The sequence below is a fragment of the Eublepharis macularius genome, chromosome 6 (assembly GCF_028583425.1).
Source record: "Eublepharis macularius isolate TG4126 chromosome 6, MPM_Emac_v1.0, whole genome shotgun sequence".
In the NCBI taxonomy this organism is placed as follows: domain Eukaryota; kingdom Metazoa; phylum Chordata; class Lepidosauria; order Squamata; family Eublepharidae; genus Eublepharis; species Eublepharis macularius.
Window position 1 is genome coordinate 36113398 of NC_072795.1, and position 24687 is coordinate 36138084.

Below are 24687 nucleotides of genomic sequence, written 5' to 3' on the forward strand. Positions count from 1 at the left end.
TCTTTTACACAAGGAGATGACTTCTTCATTAAACTAAATACGAACATTCAGCAAAAACTTTATTTGAAACAGCACTTATGTAGGGCCCTGGATTGGAGTGAGAGAATAATGAAATTTTGATTTGGCAATTTCTGAGAGGGTGATTTAAAGATCTTAAAGTACAATTTTCCCAATACCATGAAAATTCTACTTCTATCATTTCTTTTGAAACAAACAAACAAACAAACAAACAAAACCTGGTAAGAGCATGATGGAGAGTTATACCTACCATAAAAATAACTATAAGTATGAGACAGATCCCCACAATGATTAGGAATGGGATTAGGTAGTACTCCAAAGGGAGGTTGAACTCTGGGATTAACACAATATGGCCTCTATAAAGAAAAAAAAGGAATTGATTTTCAAATGGTTTAAACCCTACCAAATATATTTTCCTTACAAAAGAAACCTCAGAGATACATAAATAATTAAATCAATACCTTTGCACACTCAAAACATACAGGGTTTGATCCAATGACTGTTTTACTAAGTGATGAGTCTTCTTCTGACTGAGCAAGGCTCCCTCCTACAGAACCTCATGCTCATCAGATAGAGCAAGGCTCTGTATTATATTTTTTAAATAGTCAATCTTTTAAAAATTAGTTTAATCTGACAATGATTAGCAGTATGCTAACCATACTAAGAGATCATCCTCTTTATGTACACACAACAGGAAAATAATTTTTGGCATTGGTCAAGCAGCACTTTTGATGTATCTATTTCTGATTGCCATGGTAACCAGATTTTATATCCATAGAACAAATCATTCTATTGTTGAAGTGAGATATACTTAAATACTTCAATAAAACGGATTATAATAATCTTTTCAATCTGTTTGCTGATGATTAATAAAAAGAATTGCTTTCAATTGTTTTAAACACAGCTATAAATGGTTTGGAGAAAGCAGATAACAATTAAGCCTGCAGATTCCCAAATGTGAGAGATATAAAGTGAAATAAATGTGCAGTTTATACACAGAAATATACCTTTTTACTGTAAATATGTCAATGTGTCTGGCATAAATCAACAGTTATGATTATTTAATTATAAAATTAACATGCAAAGCACACCTCTTTGGATGACAGTTCAGAGCGTACATTCTACATATTAAATGTAGATGACATTTCTTTTAAGTGGACTTCTAATATACAACAAAAAGGACTGAAGGCTCAATAAAATACATAGTATATTCATTTTGAATGGAGAAAAAGATAAATAAGCAAATCAATATATTACAAAGTTCTGCATCAGTCCTAATAAGCATGGGGCAAATTCCAATGCAGATTCAGTGCTGCTGGGCTAGGAGTGGGCAGATGAAGCAGTAAAGGGAGGAAGCTCAGGCAAGAAGTAGCCAACCAGCCTCTGAAAAATATTTGGTTCTCTTATTCCTTCTCACTGCTTTCTGCCATTTTCCTTTCTCCTCCCATTTAGTACCAGTAAACTTTCTTTATATTTGGCTTCTAGAGGGACATTCTCGTATAAAATTCAACTGCTCATGTGCAATGTAAATATATCTGTCAAAAATGGACCATAAAGTGTCTCCCCCCACTTACAACGCCAATATAAAAATATTACAAATTTAGGGTTGGATCCAAGCTAGCTTTTTAATTCAATCTCATCCTATTCCCCTCTTTACTTCAGCCCCCATCCCACATGGTTTTTGTTTATATGCAGGCCCAAGGACCCCCAGCATAGTCTTTACTGGTGATCGGGGGGAGGGGGGGGGCTCATTCCTTTTTCACCAGCTCAAAAGCTGGATGAATCAAACCCATTGAGTTCTCAAAAATATAATGAAATACTCTGACTGGCCTTGACTAGTTAGTAGCTTACAGCACTGATCAATACAAATTAGATAAGATTTGTGTGTTAGTGCTGTCAAATTAAGTTCAAGGTAGGGCTGTGCTATTCAGATTTCGCTTTGGGTAAAGATACCCGGAAGTGGACCTGATTCGGCAAGCTTCAGTATTCCTGAAGCGGGGCCAGCATGCTGGCCCCTCTTCGGAACACCGAAGCAAAGCTTTCCGAAGCATTCAAAAATGCTTCGGAAAGCTTCGGGGCTTGTTTAAAGGGCCCCGCCGCTGCTTGCAAGCAGTGGCGGGGCCCTTTAAACATCACCCCCGCCTCCCTTGCGGTGGCTCCGGGCTGGCTCCTCTGCTGCCGCTGCGCCGCCACCCGAGCCTGCGGTGTGGTAGGGAAGGCCAGAGCTGCCTCCTCCGGCTCTTCCTGTCCCTCAAATGGTTGCAGCGTGCTGGCGGCGCGGTGGCCATTTGAGGGGCAGGAAAGACTGGAGGAGGTGGAGAAAGCCCTTCCTGCCCGTCAAATGGCCGGCGCGCCGCTGCCGCGCCATGGCCATTTGAGGGGCAGGAAGGGCCGGAGGAGGCGGCTCCGGCCTTCCTCACCACCCCACAGGCTCGGGTGGTGGTGTGGCGGCGGCAGAGGAGCCGGCTGGCTCCAGGCTGCGCTGCCTTGTGCTGCTGCCGCTGCCATTGCAGCGGCAGCAGTGGCATCCCGCCACCCAGCTGATAACCCTCCCGCTGCCAGGTAAGTGGGTGGGGGGTGGAGGGGTCTCCCCAAGGGGGTGGGGGGTAGAGGGGTTGTCCCAGGGAGGGTGGTGGGTGGTGGTGGGGAGTTCCCCCCCTCGCTTCAGTATGCTCTGAATCTTCAGGGAGCATACCGAAGCGATTCCCGAACCCTGAATCCAAAGCGGCTTGCCGATTCGGATTTGGGGGTATTCCGAATCGGTTTCTAATACCAAATCTCCCCACCCATGCACAGCCCTAGTTCAAGGACTTGAGATACTCATGTTAAAGTTTCTGAATAGAAAATATTCTCACTTATGTGCTTGCCACAGCCACATTTTCCCTAAATAACATCTAAATACAAATTTTTATTACTGATAAATCTCTCATCTACCAAAGGTAGTAATGTTTGAAAACTCAGAACAGGAATAAAGACTTCCCCAAACAACAAAAAGAAAACTTTGCATACCCATTCTCGTAAGTGTATTCTTCTTTAAGGGAATTAGCAGATGATTCACCAATAAAGACAGATGGAATGTCAATCTTCTTTAAAACCTCAACTATTTAAAAAGAATAGAGAGGAAGGAAAAGACTATCAACAGCATATCAAACTAATTTATTCGTATGCCACTAGTTACTGTTGTTAAATATAAGCAATTCATTGTGCACAGACACCTTCTAATACAGAGAATCTATACGGTAAAGTACAGTCCAAAACTTCATTTTTCTGTATGACAGGGTTTTAATAAACTGTCCATCTTTTTAAAAACCCTCTTTCCTACTAATACAGCAGTTTCTAAAGGCTTCTATGTGCCAACAGAGAATCAGACTCTTCTAAATATTTCAGAAACAAAACATTATTTGTTTTTATCGTATAAAATAAATGTCTCAGCTGGTGCACAATGGGCACCTTAAGGAAATATAAATAGCATGCTAAGTTCCTTCTCTGCTTTCTTCCTCATGAAACAGCTCTATTCCTCCTCCTCCTATGACTCTCTAGTTCAGAACACCACTGCCCTGTGTCCACTTTAGACACCTCTCTTTCAAACAGCAGATGTACACATCAGTGGCTTGTGAAGTGAGAGCTTCAGGTGTGATGAAAAACTGGGGGGGGGGGGGTGTATGATCACATTATTCTTGTTCTTCCTGAATCTGTATTATGTTCAAAGGCACTGAATAGTTTCCAAAATTACTGTTTTTGTGCAGTCATATATCCTGTCCTGTCTTGGGTCTTGGTGTTAAGCATGGAAAACATTTAAATGTTTGCCAATACTTCAGTTACTAGGGATGTGTTGATATTAGCCTGCATACCTTGCTTACAATTGGGCACTGAAGAGAGAAAGTAAGAAGCACTGAAGTGTAACTGCTATTGCGCAGACAGCCACTGTAGGAAAGGGGAGTTTCAGCAGTCTGCATATATAGGAACAGCAGTTTCTGAAACTGTTTCAAAGCAGATGGGAAGGAGATGCAGAAGGGCAAGTAACAGGATGTACAAAAGTCTCCTACACTTTTCTGCCCAATCCTCTAAAGCGCCAATTTGCAAATACAAGTCCATCTCCGATGTGGATTTTTGTCTGAGTAGCCATTTAAGATCTAAAAATCCATTTTTAAAACACCAGTAAGAAAACAAGTTGTGAAACATGGCCCTGAGAGGACAGCACATACATGATGTTTGTAATAAAACAGTAAAAAGTCCAGTAGCACCTTTAAGACTAACCAACTTTATTGAGGCATAAGCACAGTTCTCGAAAGCTTATGCCTCAATTAAGTTGGTTAGTCTTAAAGGTGCTACTGGACTTTTTACTATTTTGCAACTACAGACTAACACGGCTAACTCCTCTGTAATAAAACAGTTATCTATAGCTATGCCTCAATTGCCTTTCACTGATTTCAATTTTTTTAAAGATTAAAGCTATACTTTTAGCAGGTTTACAAACCCTTACTCAGCTAACAGAGCAAGAGTTGAGTGAATGAAAGCAATGGGTTGAAATCAGACCCTTCACTTATGGAAGCGGTGGCACGATCCAAGTTTTTTTAGAGATGGAGACTAGCAATAATTTACTGACCCAGATCGGCAAAAATATATATACTGTATACCTAGTTTAAAAATTCACAAGCATCTCAAAAGGTTGAACAATGGTTTGGACGTATGGCTTTCATAGATTCCTCCCTGATTGGTGCCACAGAACAAATATCTAATAGTTATTTCAAAAAACAATTATAGCACGTTCATACTGATCTTGGTAATCCCCAGTGCCTCTTGGACCAGAAGCAATCTACACATAAATTGATTGATATAGTTCCAGTGCACCTTGTGGATATCAGACCTCCTGAATTGGAATATCTGGGTGAAAGGAGAAAAAGACCCTTATACTGTAATGCAGCAATGCCCAAAATGGCATCCAATCTGGTCTTCAATAGAACAGGAAAAGGAATCAGGGACCTTCAGATTATTCCCTAACAGCTGGCTATCAAAGCACCAAGCCCATTCCAGGAAGGGGCATCACAGACATCATGGAAACCTTACCCTGTGGCTGTTCAGGAAGCCAACCCTCCCCTCTGGAAACTAAAACTGCAGTGCCTCTTCCCCAAAGCAAAGAATCAATCCCAGCTTTCTTCTACCTTCTTGGTACACAAAATGCTTCAGAAGAATCGGTTGTGATTAATTTTGCAATTTTGCAAATTAATCTCGATTAATTTGGCCATTTGATTTCAATTACAAATTGATGATACACACATCCAGAAATATTGGAAACTTAATACCAGAATACAGAACCAATGAAGAGGTTTGTGTGAGTGCACTTACCATGTGAAGGGATCCATGTAATAATTTACATCATACCACACAATATAGGAAATGATAACATCAGAGTAGAATTGATAGATATTGGTTTCTGAATGTGTGGGTCTGTTTATTGCTGCAGTGTGTATTATTGACCACTGAGAAAGGCCCTTGGGCCAAAACACGTATGGTCTTGTGTTGGTCATTTGACATGTTTATCAACTGTATTTGAAGAATGTTACAGCTTATCTAAAGTTTTCCTATGTAGCCTGACAGTCAGGCCCTTTAATTTTTTTTTAATTACTGTGTACACTGTATAATAAGTATTTATTTTGAATATATTTTATGGTTTTAGCATGACCCTTGTAGCATATATACTATAAAATCACTTTATCACCTATAATTTATTGTTTTTAATTTAGCAAAATCAAATTAAGCAAAACTAATGTAGGCTGAGATTTCACCAAGTGCTAACAGTGTACAGTATCACTCCATTTTTTGTAGAGCAAATGATTAAACAACTGCTTTAAAATGAGATCAATTTCTTGATCAAGTGAAGAGACTGCAATGGAAAGTAGTGTTCATTCATTCAAACTGAACAGGGGCAACAGCTGAAATGAATATTTAAGCTTTTCTGCCTATTATATAAATGTATCTTCTTTTTCAAAAACAGTACTGAAGACAGATCAAAATTTTATTTAGTATCTAAATAACATATTAAATAAGACAAATAATGGAGTTCCACAAGAACTGTGGTAGTATTTTTCTTATTTTTTAAATAAAAGAAAAAACGTCACAAAAAACAAGGCAACCACTCTGATTCAAAATATTTTTGAATTATTATTTAAAATCCAAAAAAAGGATCCAATGTTCTTTGAATCTAAATCAGAAGAGAAAAGGAAAAAAGGCCAAAAGAAAAGGAAGATGTTATAGTTGGCTTGTTCATTTAAACACAGCTCTCCACAGATGTGAAAAGATCATTTTAGTTTCTTAAACATAAACCCAATAGCCTCGATCCTGTCTAGAAGTTCTATGGGCACCAGCAGGAATGGCAATTTCCATAAATTCCACCCTCCTGCAGCAGCCTATAATCTATAATTTTGGGGGGGATTTCCAAAAATACCTTGGCAGGGAATAAGTAAAAAGCATTCTCCCCTTGTGCCTGTGGAAATTCTAGGAAGGATTCAAAACTTTCACGGTTTACTCACAGGGCAGTGTATGCAACATCTGCCCCACATGCCAAAAAACCAACTGTTGGATACGTGGGCTGGATGAAGCTGGAGCCACTTCCAAAGTATTCTAATGCTGGGCACTATTCAAAATATTTTGGAACCTCGAGCAATACAGACGTAGGGACACATGGAAGAGTATACTTGTATACATTTAAAGTTGCTGCCTAATAATCTAGAAAGGATTATCACAAGAGACATCAATACACAAACATTACACAAACTATCTACCCCATTAAGAGGGAGAACTAAAAGGACTGCTTTGTACAAGAACATAAATCCATATAGGTACAAATATATACAATATATAACAGACAAAATAGATGCTGTTGGCCAAGATGAGAACAGGAAAAAAACAATTGCTATTGGACAGGAGAACATAATGGTTTTCAAGCACAAATGAACTGATACCTGTACTTACTGTCTTTGGATCCCATGCTAATGAGTTCATCAGAATCAACATTATGAACTATGGCTGCTTTATAGCCAGCTCTTTGTGCATTCAACACCTGAAAGCCAGAAAAAAAATCTGTTAATAACATAACTGCTTTTAACTTCAACACCCCCACTTTGTGCATACTGTCCCTGCACTCCGATTATTATAAAAAATGCCCATCATTATGATTGTTGGTGTTTGGGTAGGGAGGTAGGGCATTTTTACTGTTAAAAGCATCTTGGCGATGTACCAAGGGCAGAATTTTATTCTTTTTTTAATTTTTAAAACATTTAAAAAATTCTTAAATATGACAACCAGTGCACTTCTATGGGTTCCTGGCTCGACTTGAACTCAAATTACAGTCTGTGTGCAGCAAAGAACGGTAACATGAGAAGTAATAGCATGCTAATCTACAGTATGTGTGTAGGATATATGTAAAGACTGAAAAGAATTTTGTATCCTATGAAATCTTTCTGTCCATCTGTAAAAGCCAGTTCCCAAGGTTTTATCATACTCCAGCACCATCCAGAAACAAGCCTAGCTGCCTAATCCTCTCCTGGGTTCTGTTTCTTGATGGTGCTGTAGTATGATAAAACCTTGGGAACTGGCTTGTCATATTTAAGAATTTTTAAAATTATAATAATTTTGCACCCAAGAATTGTTTTCCACCAGTAGAAGGATATTTTTGTCAGAAGGGGGCGGGGACAAGCAATTTTAAGCAATCCTTCTCTCCCGCTGTAGATCCTCTACTTTGGTGTTTGTGAGGATCCTCTGACTCTCTGGCACAGAATTTTGGAGCACTCAGTAGACTGCAGCAGAAGAAAGGAGGCAGGAAAAGCTCAACCCAAGAACTTTGCTCCACTTGCAGTTTACTGAATACAACCCCAAGGCTTCAATAATTCTGTATACCTACCCAGTAGAGTTTATCCCTAGCCTCTCTCACAGCACAGCACAATGTTTTTGTCAAAACAAGTCTGTGATGTAACATGGTGGCTGTTACTCATAGAAAAAAAAGCCTGAATCTCATTTGAAGCTACAACCAGCCCTTCAATATGACTAGAGTTCTCTGAATTATGGCTTAAATCTCAGGTATCTTGCACTGGCTTTCTTTTCTTCTAAAAATCACATGAAAAATTTAAAAGAATTTAAGCAGAGTCAAGCATATAAAGACAGCCATGTGATTAAGCAGAATATTGTTAGTAATAAAATGTTTATTAATAATTTCATGAACACATTGAATTAATTAATTTGAATACAGTAGACGTGAGACCACAATACTAAATGCCATCAATTATAAATGTTTCCTATTAGTCAGTGGAATTCTATCATACCTGTAGAGCCCTTCTACACAACAGCTCTGCTTTTTTTGAAGCTGCTAAATCTGTATAGTCATTGATTCAGCCCAGTTTGTGTTTTATCCTGCCCTGTGATTTTCTTCACATCAGTCGTATCACCCGCTTTTTAAAAAACAACTCTTTATTTTATATTTTTTTCAACATTAACAAAATGTAAACTTTTAGCACCAAACGAGTGATTTATATAACAACATTTAAGACACTGAGCTAAACAACCTGAATACAGATTTTTATACCATATACAATTAATATAAAAGAAAATGCTTATTTTTTTTGGTATAGAGTTGTCATTTGTAGCATAGCTGGTTACATATTCAAGAAATGGGGACCATTTTTCTATGTATGAAGATTCACAATTGGGATTATTCATAGATGTTATCTGATCAGTTATTTTCTCCATTATCAACCTTCAGCAACCACTGTTTGTCAGTGGGAATCTTGTCTGTCTTCCAATTTTGAGCTAATGCAGTCTTAGCTGCTGACAACAATAAAGAAACAAGATCTTTTCTCAGTTTTGAAACACCATTATTGTTCCATAAATTGAGCAAGATAGCGCCTGGAGATTTTTCTATTTTGGATCCTGTGATCTTTTCTGTAACTTCTAGAATTTATTCCAGTATTTTTGTACATGCAGACAGGACCACCGGCAATGATCCAATGTTACCACAGGCTTTCCATCAACTAGGACTTGTTTTTGCTTTACAATAAAGTTTTTGTGGTGTGAAATACCATCTTGTAAAGATTTTTGTCTATTGCCTACTTTAATAGTCATTTTATTCCTCATTTTTATAGATCAACAAAAACTACGCAGGAAGCCACCGTGTCAGGATGATATGCAGTTTTGTAACATGGATGTAATGAAGTGCTGGACACCAACCATCCCAAAGAAAATGGTTTGGGTCCCACCAACTTTGTTGCTCAAGTTTGCCCAATCTCCCTTCTTATTACAGCCCACATTCCAAATGACTCTGTCCACATGGGTCCAATGATTCCCAGCATAGTTTTTTGGTGGGCTAAAGGGACTCCTTCCCTTTTTCAACCATCAGAAAAGTTGGCTGGAATGCAACCCAACACATGTTTCACACTAGTAACTCTTAAGCTTTCAGTTATGAAAGAAAATCCTCTTTGTTTCAACCATCACCAGGTAACCTCTCGAATATGGAGCAGATTCCATCCTCACAGGCTACAGTGACCTCAGACAATTTAGGGCACATTTAAACTACAAAATGTACATTGTTTTATACTACTTTGTGGCTTCTTCCATGTAATCTTGAGGACTGCATTTTGGTTAAAATGCTGAGAATTTTCCTTAGGGAGTCTTAATTTCTTTCATTCATTCGAAGATATTTATAACCCCCTCTAGATTAAATGATTTCAAAACAGTTATTCCACAGGGACTGCATCACAATCAAGAATTCTGTGGAAATTTTGCAGTGTCATTATACTAGTTGAAGCGTATCTGTAACCAACATTTTAAAAGTTCTATCACTAGAAGCAGGGCCACACCCCTCAGAAAATTCGTTCAAGGTCAGATTTCCTGTAATTAATTAGCTCATTCTTTTTGCATAGAACAAACTGGACTTTACCTACAACAGGCAGCAAAGCCTCAATTGTAATCTCAAAATCTCTTTAAAAATGTAGAACACAGTGTGCCAAAATCAGCAGATCTGCAGGAGTAACTGATCACCATTTACAGAGAATTTCCCTAATTTCAGAGATTTTTGTGTCATTTTCTCCTATACACAAGAAGATTGTGTTTGGGTTGTGTTGATTCACCTACTATCAGTTCACCACGCACGTCAGACTGCAATATTTTCACATATGCATATACTCAGAGTCCCCAAATATCTAAGTGTAAGAATTCCCCACTCTGTCCCCCATCCTCCAAATCTGCATGTGTGCCAGGTACTACAATGTTGAAAAAGTAGTTATTTTGGTGTTTAGAATGTATTTAGGAACTATAAGAAAATAGCTGACATTCCAACCCATATTGTGAAACTATCTAATGTATGTTGACATTAGGGTGTGCTCTACCACCTGACCAACCACAGTATTGCTAATTACTGGGAATACACAGTTCAAAGAAGTTTGAATATATAATACACTGTAGATTATATAATGCGAATCAAATATTTTTTAATTAACATGATATGGCAACAAGAATGAGCTCCTGTTTTATAGGAAACCTGATCTTGAAGAAATCTTTAGAAGGGTATGGTCCTGCCCTCAGTAATTAGCAGCACTATCCTACCTGACTTCAATGGGCTTAGGAGGTATAACTCTGGTTGGCATTGTCAATTTTAAAAAAATGTTGGATGTAGATATATTTCAATATGTGTAATGACTCTGGCAAAATCTATGGAAAGTTGCTGTCTCACTTCGCGCATTAGCCTTCAGAACAGGATTCAGAATACCAAAACAGCAATTAAAAGCCAACTTGAATTTGGCACATGGAATGGAATTGTAGAAATTCCCCCTACAGCAGATAGTATGACACCAGACAACATTTTATCTGAAGCCCTCCCACATATCAGTTCATTCTGAAGCTAAACTAAGAGGGTTTAAACCTCTAGGGTGAGTGGATATTACACATCCAAAATAGCTGCTGCCACCACCACATAAAAGATGCCGAGGAGTGGTTAGAAGAGCCTCCTCCCTTCCGTTTGGCTTAATCATTCCTTTCGACACTGCCCTAAATCCAACCCTTTCATTGTAATGTTATATGTTCAAGAGAATGTTCCATTGTCACCCACAACCTCTAGAATGGGCTCTCAGGAGTAGTGAGGAAGGCTCCATCCATCCCAGTCTTTAGGAGGGCACGCAAGTCTGTATTATTTGAGACAGCATTTTGTGGAAGCAGGTGGTTTTTCCTAGGTTTCGTTGTTTATTGTCAATTTGGATTGGATCATTGTCAGTTTCTCGCACAAACCTGCAGGATTTTAATCTAGTGGCACCTAAGAGACCAGTAAGATATTCAGGGTGTTCGCTTTAGAGTCAGAGCTCCCTTCTTCAGACACAAGTAAGAACGGAGATCCCTTTACATCCCAGCCAAAAGTAGGGATGTAATCAAATTGCACTGTATCTTTACATCCTGATGTACTCCTTTGTAATACCCCACGTACCTTACAGGCAGACTTCTCTTTGAGGGTGCAAAGTACAAAGAATGAATTTACTTGGTTAATTACTGTGCTGTTATGTAACTTTTACTTATTTAAAGAGGATCCATGTAGGACAACTTTCAGTAAACTGTTTCCTAATTTCTCTATTCCCTAAGTCCTTCCTTTTAGACTGTCAACTGCAAAAGTTATACCATGCTTTTTGTCCAATGCTATATCCATAACTGGAAGACAGAGACTTGGTCATCACCATTCACATCTGGGTGCTTTCCAGACTAAACTGTAAAATGTATGGACTCCCTTGAGTTAAAGAAAATTTGGTAGCGCAGAATGCCACAGCTTAGCTATCAGAAACAATCAGCATACCCATTTATCACCTCTCTCTACTAGCTGCCAATTTATTTTTGAGCCCAATTCAAGGTCCTTGGTTCTAATGTTTAGGACTTTAAATGGCCTGGGTCCAGATTATCTCTTCCTGGATGAACTCCCCTTAGTAAAAAGATCTATTAATGAAATCCTGCCATGGGTTCTATGTCATGACAAGATTAACATTTATGATGTATGCCCTTTTTCCAGAGCAGTGGAAGGTTCTTCCATGGAAGGTTAATAGACTCTCCTCCTTGTTCTACTTCTAGAGGCAGAATCAAGACTTCTTTTTCCTTGTGCCTTTGATGAGAGATCTGATGTTTTCCGATCTGTTGACCAGCTGCTTTACCTGATAATTCTATACTGATTATATTATTGCTTTAAAGCTTTTGTATACTGCTTTTGAAATTGTATACTGAGAAAGCAGTATAAATTTTTTTTACAGCTACGTCAATTTGAGCTTCTACTGGGGCAGAGAAAATATGCAAACTTGCTAATTCAGCCACAGAAATAACCAGGGACAGTCAGTCTTCACTTAACTGCAGAATTCCCCCCATGCACATCGATTAATACAAGTAAAAATGTTTTCATACCACATAATTACTTAAAAATCCACATGTAGTTGTTATAGATTTTCTGGGCTGTACGGCTGTGGTCTTGGCATTGTAGTTCCTGACGTATTGCCAGCAGCTGTGACTGGCATCTTCAAAGATGTATCACCGAAAGACAGAGATCAGCTACGATGCTACGATCAGCAAAAGACAGTAGAGACCCCCTCACCTCTGCGGGAGTATACCGTATACCCTGCAGCTGTGGACAAGTTTACATCGGGACCACGCAGGGTAGCATCCAGACAAGAATAAAAGAACATGAAAGACACTGCAGACTTGGCCAACCTGAAAAATCAGCAGTGGCTGAACATAGCCTAACTCAAACAGGGCACAGTATCTTATTCCAGGACACCAAAATACTGGACAACACTTCCAACTACTTTGTCAGACTGCACAGGGAAGCCATTGAAATTCACAAGCATAAGCACAACTTCAACAGGAAAGAAGAGAGTTTAAGAATGAATAAGGTGTGGTTACCAGCCCTGAAAAACATTAGACTAACAAAATACTCTACATCTTACAACAGCCCTGCAGATAAGATTAGCATATCAACCCCCAATCCATATGCAAAAGAACCTCCTCAGGATACAGTGAAGCTTCCCCTCATTAGCATTCCACACCCTGGGAAACTCTTACAGGATGACTCAGCCCAAACCCACCTTCCTGAGTAGATATAAATTACCTGCTAACATCTTCTCCACACATTGACACTGAGAGACCTCTGTCTTTTGGTGCTATACCTCTGAAGATGCCAGTCACAGCTGCTGGTGAAACGTCAGGAACTACAATGCCAAGACCACAGCCATACAGCCCGGAAAATCTACAACAACTAACGTTCTCCGGCCATGAAAGCCTTTGACAATAAATCCACATTTAATTACCAATTCCTAATTTATTCTTTGAACAGTACTTAGTGTTTCATGTCAAGGAATTCATGGTGATCTAAAAGGGTACTATAGAGAACTGTGCATTTTCAAGCATCAATTCATTTAAACTGCCCAGTCAGGAGCCCGAATTGACTGCAGTTGTACCCGTCTTTTCATTTAATTATCAGATGCAATTTCAGTAACAATTGACCTTGCCTAGCTGCTGTGTCATCACCAACTGACTGTTACTTCTTCTATTACTGGATAATTTTCAACATGCCTGGGGCTTAATAGGCATTCCTTGAGCACAAGTAATCCAACTCCCCCTACAACAGCGCCCTGTGAAGTTAAATCACATTTCTTTAGGCATGTGCTGTCCAACTGGATCTGTCAGTAGAATCAGTCCTATACTGAAGCTTCTTCTGTTACAGCAGGTTAAGTGTCCTGCTCTCTTTTCTACTACAGTCTAGAGATCACAACAAATATCTTTCTTAAGAAAAGGGCATACATCTAAATCATTTGGAAGATGCACAGGTTATACTTCTGCACAAAGCATAGGGGGAAACCTATCATTTCTGTTGCTATTAGTTATTTCTTAATGCAATAAAGATAGCAGGAGATTAAATTAATGGGCTATTGCTAGTTTCATTACTGCATTCCACTTTGAAATTCTATAGCAATATCTGTCCTATGCAGCTGCAATATTATTGACAAGTGAATGATTATGTTTATATTGTTGTCTTTGTACAACAAATCTAATTATCAAGATACTCTGAAATTAGAATATAATCAGAAGTCATTTAAAACACCAGTGATAGAAGAGCTAGAAACGGCAATTTTATCCTCTACCCCTTCTCGCTGCAGCCTCCTGAGCCGTGTGTGGGTCCTGAATAAACTTTTCTGGGGACAGAAAGGATGTTGGGATGGGGGGGAGGACCATGGGACTTCCATTTTATCCAATCCTATGATTTAATTTTTTCTAGTAAACTAATTCATTATCTTGGTTTTAAATTAATTCAAAATTTGTCTAGTTTAGCAAAGAAATTGTGCAGGGGGTTTTCAGAAGGTAAAAAACAGGGATAGATTGAATAGACTGTGTTAACTTGGAATGCTTTTGTTCTACTATAAATATATAAGTTATCTCAGATTCCCCCCGCCCCATTTCATCCTCTGCTGGTTGATTATAGGGAATTAGAACCAGGGTGGTACAGGGGTTAGAGTGTCAGTCTAGGATCTGAGAGACTACCACAGAAGCTCACAAAGTGACCTTGAGCCAGACGCATACCCTCAACCTAGCCTCCCTTACAGGGTTTTTTGGGACTATAAAATGGAGGAAAGGAGAACAATGTAACATGCTTTGGGGGCCCACTGTGGAGACAGACAGGGTATTAATTATGTAAACAAATAAATTAAAGAACTAGCAGACCCTTACCCACATTTGCCAGAGTAAACAGGTTAGAGTTACAGCTCAAACTCTGTAGAAAGCTGTACCTTGATGTGGGGCCAGTTTGCTCTTCCTAATTTACGCTATTATAATGATGCTGCCCCTATTCTGAACTGGTCAATGATTTCCACAAGTCAAGAATAAAGTTTAGTTAAGGCTATAACCATTATGCATTTTGGTACCATTGGAAAGTTCCTTTGGATAAAAAAAAGGACAGAGACAGTATCGCTGTATAGAAGAATACACCTCATCAGTTATTAAAAATATGGGACAAATATCATAAGCTTTCTCAAGTAATGATGTCTTCCACCTGGTTTATCTGCCTCGAGTTCAATGCTCTGTGGAAGCTGTTCCCCCCCCCCCGCTTCTCCATAGCATCATGGTACATTTGTGCATCTCTGGTGGCTTCCCTGGCTTTCCTCTCATCTTTCTCAAACCTGTTTTGTTGTGAAGGTTTGTAAAAGATTGCAGCAAAGCCTGGATGGTTGCCATGTGACTGTGAAAGTTTAGATTTTCGCAGTCCTGCCTACATGACAGCCATTTTCATGTCTAGTCTTCATGATGGCCATCCCCCCACCCCCACAAGGCTATTTTGTATTTTTTAATCAGCAACAGAATATATATATATATATATATATATATATATATATATATATATATATATATATATATATATATCAATCTTTGTATCAGATTCTCAGAATTCCCAGCTTTCATTTTTTAAAAAAGGATTCTAGCAACTTTTGTTAAAGAGATATAGGGGAAAGGCATATTGTAGAAGAGGCTAGAAATGTGTGTGTTTTTTTAATGAAAGTTGGAGATTCAGAGAACCTGATATACAGATTGATATGACATTATAAGCCCTGGTGGGGAAGATGTCTGCTGCCAGGGATCAGGGCAGAGAAATCTGTCAAGTAGAACTACTGTTGCCACTACACTGTATCAGCAAACATAGCAGCAATAGGAAACTAGACAAACCTGTCCATATGCGGAAAATACGCAAGATACGAGGGGGTACGAGGTGGCAGGGTGGAAAATCCACCAAGATGACATTTAGCCATCAAAACCAAAAAAAGAAGCGTGTATGTATAAATCAAATGTGCATGATACTTTTAAAGACAAATTTAAACCTTATTCTTAAACCACAGCAATGCCAAATTTTTAGAGCTTTTAAAAATGTTACTTACCTTTATGTCAAAGTTGCAATCAAGTCTTCTGATTAATACAATGAATGTACGTGAAGAATTGTCTTTCAGGGGTGGAGGAGTTATGGGTTCACATGCATTCTCAGGTTTTGAATTTATTAGAAACCCCTGGAAAAAGTTTCAAAGCACAATATCAGTTATTAGGTACAGTGCATAGTATATGCACTGTATATGCACTATATATATGCACTATATGACCATATTTTCAAATTCCAGTGCAACTTATGAAATTCTCACACAGGCTTCTGTTAGCAAAAACAATTTGCATAAATTGGCTTTGGCCACCTTGCTTAGTTCTTTTTAACTGGTTATTTCATAGTTGTGATCACTTTTCTCCTTCATGTTTTGCTAATCAAAATTCATATCATGATAAATCAGCTAATCTCTAAAGTTCCATAGCATTTTAGGATTCCTACTGCCATAAGCATGGCTGCTTTTCAAAGTTTTATACTGGTTTCTTCAGATAGCTCTTGTCATACAAGTCTGTGTTTCTTCACAACGCTAAGAAAGCTACCATATTAACATAACTTTCCTCCTCTGCAGAGTGGCGTTAGAATTAATTCAGTTGTGTTTGTTGACACAGATCAGGTGATATAGAACTATATCAGCTTTTAAATAGTCCACATTTTTTTCCTCATTAGGAGAGAGAAGATTGTTATCTCAGCTAGAGAGAGGTGCATGTTAGTTTCAAATGACAATGTTCAGATTCCTTTTTGGTGCAGAGACAGGAATAGGGATAACTGACAGTGGGAGCCAGGTAACAGGAAGAGAGATTCAAAATTTTAAGAGTATTCCCTCTTACAGCTAAAGTTATCCAATTTACATCTTCCAGTGCAATCCTAATGAGCTGCTCCACTCTAAACCTACTGAAGTCAATGGGCTTAGATTGGAGTAAGTCTGCATAGGATTGCGCTGTTGGTTTCAGTGGCAATAAGAAGCGCCCTGCTGAATCAGACCAGGGGTCCATCTAGTGCAGCATCCTGTTTTACACAGCAGTCAACCAGTTACCCTAGAAGGCTAACGAACAGGGCACAGAAGCCAAGGCATCCCTCTTATGTTGCCTGCTATGGCTAACCAACCAGTATTCATAGGTTTGCTCCTTCCGACTATGGAAGTTCTCCATCTATGAAGACTATGGAAGTCCTGCAAATGCAGTTGCTGAATACCAGGCTGGTCAGCAGAGAAACAGCAGATATGCATGCTCACTTCACACCCTACCATAAATTTTGTTAGTCTTATAGGTGCTACTGGACTCTCTCTCTTTTCTACAGCAATTAAGAATCTAATCCTGGATTAGAAGGCCAACAGGATCCGCATCACATATTGATGAGAAGAGTACTCTAGGTTCTTGGTGTGGCACCACAGATGGTGCAAAGATCAGTGTGGCAGCCATTCCCTATCATAGTTCTAGTCAGGGCTTTTTTTCTGGGAAAAGAGGTGGTGGAACTCAGGACCGCACAATGACATCACTTTGGGTCAGATGGAACAAGGGGGAGTTTTTTAAAGTTTAAATCGCCCTCAACGAAAATGGTCACATGGCCGGTGGCCCCGCCCCCTGATCTCCAGACAGAGGAGTTTAGATTGCAATCTAAACTCCCCTCTGTCTGGAGATCAGGGGACGGGGCCACCGGCCATGTGACCATTTTCAAGAGGTGCCAGAACTCCGTTCCACCACGTTCCCGCTGAAAAAAAGCCCTGGTTCTGGTTCAACAGTCATCCCTGATCAATGATTATACTTGGTCTTAAATGCTAGGGAAAAGTGGAGGATTCTGTTAATTTACTGTATACCTTATTGCCTAGCAGTCTTCCTATCCAAGCTGATTGGGGTGGTATTGCCTATAATGCTGCAGACCTCCAAGACAGACTCTTTTCATTCTGGATCCTGACCCACTCTAACATAGAAACTGTCTTGATCACTCCACCCCTCCCCGCCCCCCGCCATGCACAGGCATGGATGCACTGGTTCCACCCATCGATATACAATTGCTGGTTCATGAACACAGTGATTATATATGGAGGAAGAGTACACACATTTCTTGGGAAGGAGGTTTTGTACCAACACTGTAGCTTTCAAACATTCCAAACTGATTGCTCTGCACAGGTGCAAAATCCACCAATGTGATACAGAGACTACAAAGTAGTAACAATCATGACCACTCTCCCTCTTTACACATTGACAGAATGCATAGAGGGGTCGTGTACAGAAGACTACCATGTACTGGAGGGAAGCAAGGGGTGTGCTACCCATTGGTTATCCTAGATCTGTTAGCAGCATCTGATACTATTAACCATGGGATCTTTCTGAACTGTGGGAGGCACTGTTTTCTGGTGGTTACACTCCTTCCTTGAATATAGGTTCCATAAGGTGGCTCAAGGAATTTTTAGCTCTGTTCCCTGGCAGTTGCCTGTAGGGCTCCAATTTTTGCTCTCATGGTTTTCAGTATCTCCAGGAAACCATTGGCTGAGGATGTCAGGGAACAAAGCAAGGTGTATCAGTATTCTGGTGACATCCAACTCTTGTTTATCAGGGTTAGATAGGACAGAATGTATGTTGAAAAATGCCTTGAAAATGTAATGGGCTGGATAGATAAATCAAATCTCAGATGAGACAAGATGGAGATACTGTCAGTTGGAGGGGTGTCTCTGGATCATGATAGTGGCATATCTGTTCTTGCTGGATAGCAATCCTTCTAAGGGAACAGGTCTGCAGCTTGGACACACATTTTGATCTGGTCTTATCTTTGTCTCAAGTGTCTTAAGTGACTGCAAGTACCTTTTGTCAACTTTGGTTGGTGTGCCAGTTGTACCCTTTCTAGGAAAGGAATGGCCTGGTTACAGCTATCCATACTATTCTCATGCCAAAAGGAATGTATTGATTGCTAGTTTCTAGGCATAATTCAAAGAGCTGGATTTTGGGCCCAGCAAACCCAAAGGGCCATCCACTGAAATTTTCTAGAGTGTCTCTTTTCCAGATACTCCTACCTTCTGAGATAAGTAGTGTGCTACTTGAGGTTACAGCCTTCTCAGTGTTGATGCTATGTTTGTGGAACTCCCCTCTCTTAACATTATGTCTCACCTAGGACCTTCATTGTTTGGTGTATGTTTAGGAACCACATAAATCTTATTATTTCATTCAGCTATTGTTTGCAAATATTAGATTTGGTTAACTGTTGCTGTGTGAGGGTTATTATTGCAGCTCAAGTTTAACAAGGAGTTGGTATGGTGATATCTAGCTACCTTAAATAAACTCAAGTCTTCAGGGCCAGATTAATTGTACCCTGGCATAATTAAGGAACTTGCTTGTGGGCACTCAGAACCTCTTTCCATCATCTTTGAAAAATCATGTAAAATTAACGAGGTGCCACAAGACTGGAGACAGGCAAAAGTTTGCCCCAGTCTTCAAAAAGGAAGATATGGGAAAATACAGTTTGGTTTATCTAACGAGGATAACAAGGAAGGTACTTCAGACAGACTGTAAAGTGCTTAATTTGTAAGCATCTTGAAAATATTGCACACTTATTGGATGCCAGTATAGATTTGAGCCGTGTAACATACTAATCTTTTGATTAGGTTACAAGCTTGGTAGATAATGGGAATTCTATGGATGTACTATATCTTGATCTCATAAAAGCACACAAAAAAGTCCTCTATGATTTTTAGGATAGGTTACTGTGGACTTCAAAGCTGACTAGAAGAGAACCATACTATCAATGGGACTCCAACAACCTGAAAAGAAGTCTTGTTCTACGAAAAGAAATTTGTTCTATGCTAACTAGACCTTATATTGGATACTGTGTTGAGTTCTGGCACTGCACTTTAATGAAATATAGATAAAGTAGAACAAGTTTAGAGGAGGACAACAAAGATGGTCAGGGTCTGGAAAACAAGCTTACTGCAGAAAGATTGAAGATATTTGGTATATTTGGCCGGACAAAAAGAGAAGACTGAGGGGGAACACAACAGTGCTGTTCAAACACATAAAAGTGTATTCATAGAGAAGAGGGACAAATATTTGTTCTCCAGAAAGGAAAACTATTTCTTATGGGCTTAAGTTACAGGACAGTAGATTTCAGCAGGACAGTAGGAGAAACTTCTTCATGGTGAGAGCAATCTAACAATGGGAACAAATTACCTGAGGGTGGGCTCTACCTTGGTCTTCAAGCAGGATGCGCAGCCAATCTACTTGGACTGCTCAAGCTCAGGATTTCTTTCACTAAGCAGGGGTTGGACTAGATGGTAATCTGTCCTCTCACCCTCAGGCTGATTTAGGCCAAATACTGCTGTCTTCTTCGTTTTAAATATCTTTATACTGCTATATTTGATTACCGCCATTTCATTTTTAATGCAGTTTATGATAATGTTAATGCATTTTTGGGATTGTCTTTTTAACATGCTTACTATAAGCCATTCTAAACATTCTAGTAGTAGTAGTAGTAGTAGTAGTAGTAGTAGTAGTAGTAGTAGTAGTAGTAGTAATGTGCTATTTAGTTGCAACTGACTCATCGCGACCCCATTCTCAGGAGAGAACAGTAGAGATGGTTTAACAGGGATAAGTAGTACTGTTTTTCTGAATATCTGAACTCTACTGCTGTAGTTTCTCTCTTAATTTCTATCATGACTCCTATCTGTGCTGGAGATGTTTTAGGAAATGGTCAGCATCTTGAATTACAAATCTATCAGATTTGTATGCCTTTCTAGACATACACATAAGGCTAAAATAAGTTACCTCAAACAATAGCCGCTTTATGGCTCAGGGGCTGCTAAAGAGACATACCGAAGAGTCTTCGGTATGGCAGTCCTATCTGTAACAACAGTCCTTTGCACATCACCAATAATTCAGAATTTACATGCCTTTACTAAATTATCACCTCTGAATTTGAAAAATGATTTTAATTGCATTTCAAGCATTGCATTTTGCATTTATTCTTTGATACAAACAAAAATATCATAACAATATTTCTTCAAATGATAACCTCTGCTAGCTTAACACTCATGAAAGGCTAAAAATTGTTATCCATTATCCTGCTGTGTTTGGAATCCCCAGAATCTAAGCTTCACTTTTAAAAAAAAGCTACATTCTGCACCTATAGCTAAGCAAATATATCGATTGGCTCATAATTTCTGTATCTGGCTATACATCATCATAGAAAGCTATTATAATGCCCTCTGGTGGACAATACCTGGAAACTAGTACCATGTTGGAAAAAATATAGTATTTTGCAGTCCTGGCCCTGATTCAGAAGAGGGCAGGAGGAATAGAAAATAAGTTCATTGCTGTGAATGGTGGTATGTGGAGGGGAAAAGACCAACCCTTTTGATGGAAGAGGACCCTAATAATTCTCCTGTTTCAGTTGTATACATGGAACTATTATATGATATTATCTGTTGCCCAAGTTAGTATCTAATTAGGAAGATGTCCCCCAGCACCAATCAATCATGGATCCTCTCATGAAGTATCTTCACTGGAGTGCAACATTCTTTCTTAAGACTCCTACTGCCCTCCCGTGGAGGGAGGAAGAAAAGACTAAAATAAACATGTTATCTGTTTCCCTGAGGCTATCTTAAATATTATAAATACAACACAACCAATGTACAATATACAATAAGAAAAATTTAAGCATGTTTTTATTCTCAAGGGTAAACAAAACATCAGGTTTTTTTTGTTAAAAGCCACCAAAATTTGTCAATGACAAGCAAGCAGAAAATTGTGGTAAATATAATTTATCAGCTTCAGACATCAGGTAAGGAAGAACTTGAAATTTATACAAGTGCCACAAGTTCAAAAGCGATTAAAATCTTCAGACATCAAGATATGGTGTAACTTGTAATGACAACTTCTGGAGTATAACTGTGTTATTTTTCCAGCTCTACTTCACCTGGGCTTTAATCCAGAAAAGCACTCAAGTGTGTTCTTAAACATATGTACAGCCTCCCAAAAGTAATGCTTAAAGTTAAGCATATGGTAAAGTGTTTGCTGGACTGAAGCTTGCCAATTTTACAAAGTCTCAAAAGACAGTATTTCACTGAAGCTTTCAGCTACTTTCATAAGTAGCAATATTGTAGTTTTACCTTTCAATCACTGTGTTTTGTAATCCAAACAAACATCTTGTTCAAGCAAATTTTTAAGAGTGCATTAAATTCTTCTCAGTTCTTATGATTTCTTCTCTTCAAGCTTTCTTTGCTCAATTAAGGTATATATGGGGGATGTGGAAAATGTATAATAAAAGCCCATGCACTAAGTCAATTAGCTTATCTCCCAATGGATGTGTTTCCACCACTCAAATTTTTGTGTAGGAATTTAACTTGTATTAGTGAATGGGAGGAAAAAGTTAAAACTACTGGGGATTGGTGTGTTTGGAAAACAGCAAAAATGATCTTAAGAGTATCATTAGGCTTCTTAGCTAATCTTCACCTAAGGGTCTAATTCACACATGCAGGAGAATGAGGTAGAAAGATGGTAGAATTGCCTGCTGCCCTCTGTTTATGATTGCAGGTGAGGAGATGATGAAGGTCAGTATTTTAGAATGCTCTTTAATGTAAAGTTCCTTGCAATCAGAAAACTAGCACAGCAAGCAAAAGGAAGGAAGGTACAAGATTTTCACCCTGCTGTGTTAGCTTTCTGCCTACATGGGATTTAATGTGCAAGAACATTGAAAGCTGGAAACCATCACTTGCAGTTCATTCTTTCACCTCCACATTATACCATTTAATTCTCCAGCACGTATAAAGTGTCATTGGTCAGCTCAGCAGTTTTAAAGCATTTGGCTCTAAACCAGGGCAAATTATTTCTTTTAAAAAAACCTGCTACTGTCTACAAACGTGTATTTCATTGTGGCCATGGAACTTTTGGACATAAAACTATGCTTCAAAACAGAGAAAATGACTTCTAGATGCATTTTCCTATAGGTCAGGACCTTCCTATAAAGTTGCAAACTAATGTCCAGTCCTCTACATATGCAGACTCTCAGCTAGCTAATGCATAAACGCTCCAAAGGAGCTGTAAGTCTTCCCATTCATTATTCAATTTTTTCCCTCCATTTACAGAGGGTCAGCATATGCAGGAGAACTTCCCATCTCTTGCTTTTGCCTACAGTGCTTAATAATGCTAACAGCAAGGGAATAGCATTTCATTGTCTGGATCTACATTGTCATAATCAAAATGGATTTTTTTAGAGGTTGAGTTCTTTTGCTGTTCCCACCCTTAATATCCCCCCCCCCATTTGTTCCTATCAATTTTGATTTGTTGTTTTAAATTTTTAAAATCCTGAGGAAACAAAAACCACATGACTGCAACTGTATTTCCACCACTTTCTCAGCAGCTCATCACAGGACAAGTCCTATCAGATGATATAGCTCAAATTGCCTGTACTTCAGATTTCTTCAGCCCTGTCCCTACTGTGGTTCAATAATAATTTTAAATTAAGTAAACATAGTACCTCGGAAGCCAAGGTTAGCAAAATTTTGCTGAGACCCAATCATTTATTATTTATATTGTGGCATTAATACAACCCAAACTCAGTGTTCCTAAGAAGCATTATTAAACTTAACCTTGAGTTTGCTGCAGTTATATTAAATCTAAGCCAATATCTAGAGAAGCAAGAACTCTCTGAATGTGTTACATTACAAATACAGGTACAGCATACCACATCTTACTCCTGCCCTTAAATATTGTGTGCTGGGACTTGACGGACACACAGTTATTACAACACAGACATAGTCGTATCAAGTAAAAAAAAAAAAAAGAACAAGTTATGCATGCATTTAAAGCAACAGCACTTCAGCTGTAGGTTATGCACAAAACGGAGGAGGATTAAACTTAAGGAAAATCTTGCCAGAATATCCACACCACTCACTGAAAGAACAGCCAGAATGCTGCCTTTGAAGGTGCTTCCAAGCAGTTTCAGAACTGGCAGCCTTTGTAATCTCTCCCTGTTCTCTGCCTGAGGGAGGAAATCACAAGTGCAGCAGATGACTGTGCATATGCTGCTCTGCTCATGGCTACCAAGAACAAGCTGGTTAATGGGGATCTGAACAGAACATGCACCACTCTGTTGCGGGACATGGCCTTGCATCTCCAGCACAAATCTAACAACTCTGGCTATGGAATTTTCAGATTAAAGCAGAAGATAAGTTGTGAAGACAAAGCAAATTGATCTAGGGATAACAGGAAATCTAGGAGTAACTGATTATATAAAAATACCTATAATTTATGTAGGAATGGTTAACTTAATGGAGATGGACAGAGCTATCCATAAAACAGACCTCAGACTACAAATAGACCACAGCTGGAAAATTAAATCCCCTAATTAAAAGCCTACATTTTTACTAAAAAAAAAAACCCTTTCAGAATTGTCATGCAGAGAGCACAAGCTCTGAGCTACAACTTAGAATAATTTGTTTTACTCATCCAAAGATGGAATCCTAAAACTGTGAATCTCTTTTGCAGATTTAGAGCCAATGTCCTGGCGATCAAATACATATAAATGATAGTTGCAGGGGGTTAACTTCTTCCCAGAGGCTGTGCCTTTAACTGCAGCATGACAGAAGAGAAGTTCAGCATGTATTGCTCTTCCCAAGCAACTGAATTTCAGACTGTTACGTGATAAGCTGCAGAGCCTCTGATCAGAAACAGTGAGAAGACTAACACTTCCAGACTAAGATATATGTTAATACTCATAAAGCTGCAAGTTAAAATAACACGCATTTATTCCTATTCTTC

General features: G+C 38.9%; 1 protein-coding gene across 4 annotated transcripts in view; it reads right to left on the bottom strand.

The window, feature by feature from the left end:
- RNF13 (ring finger protein 13) overlaps nucleotides 1-24687 on the bottom strand; it is a 76105-nt gene that overhangs the window by 27038 nt on the left and 24380 nt on the right. For 3 of the 4 annotated variants that reach the window (XM_054983485.1, XM_054983486.1, XM_054983484.1), the window contains exons 4-7: nucleotides 15951-16076; nucleotides 6991-7078; nucleotides 3028-3118; nucleotides 269-374 (exon numbers count right to left, since the gene is read on the bottom strand). In XM_054983485.1, the coding sequence (XP_054839460.1) occupies nucleotides 269-374; nucleotides 3028-3118; nucleotides 6991-7078; nucleotides 15951-16076 (411 nt within the window). Of the gene's footprint in view, nucleotides 1-268; nucleotides 375-3027; nucleotides 3119-6980; nucleotides 7079-15950; nucleotides 16077-24687 lie in introns of those variants that run through there. The other variant, XM_054983488.1, reaches the window with a different exon arrangement.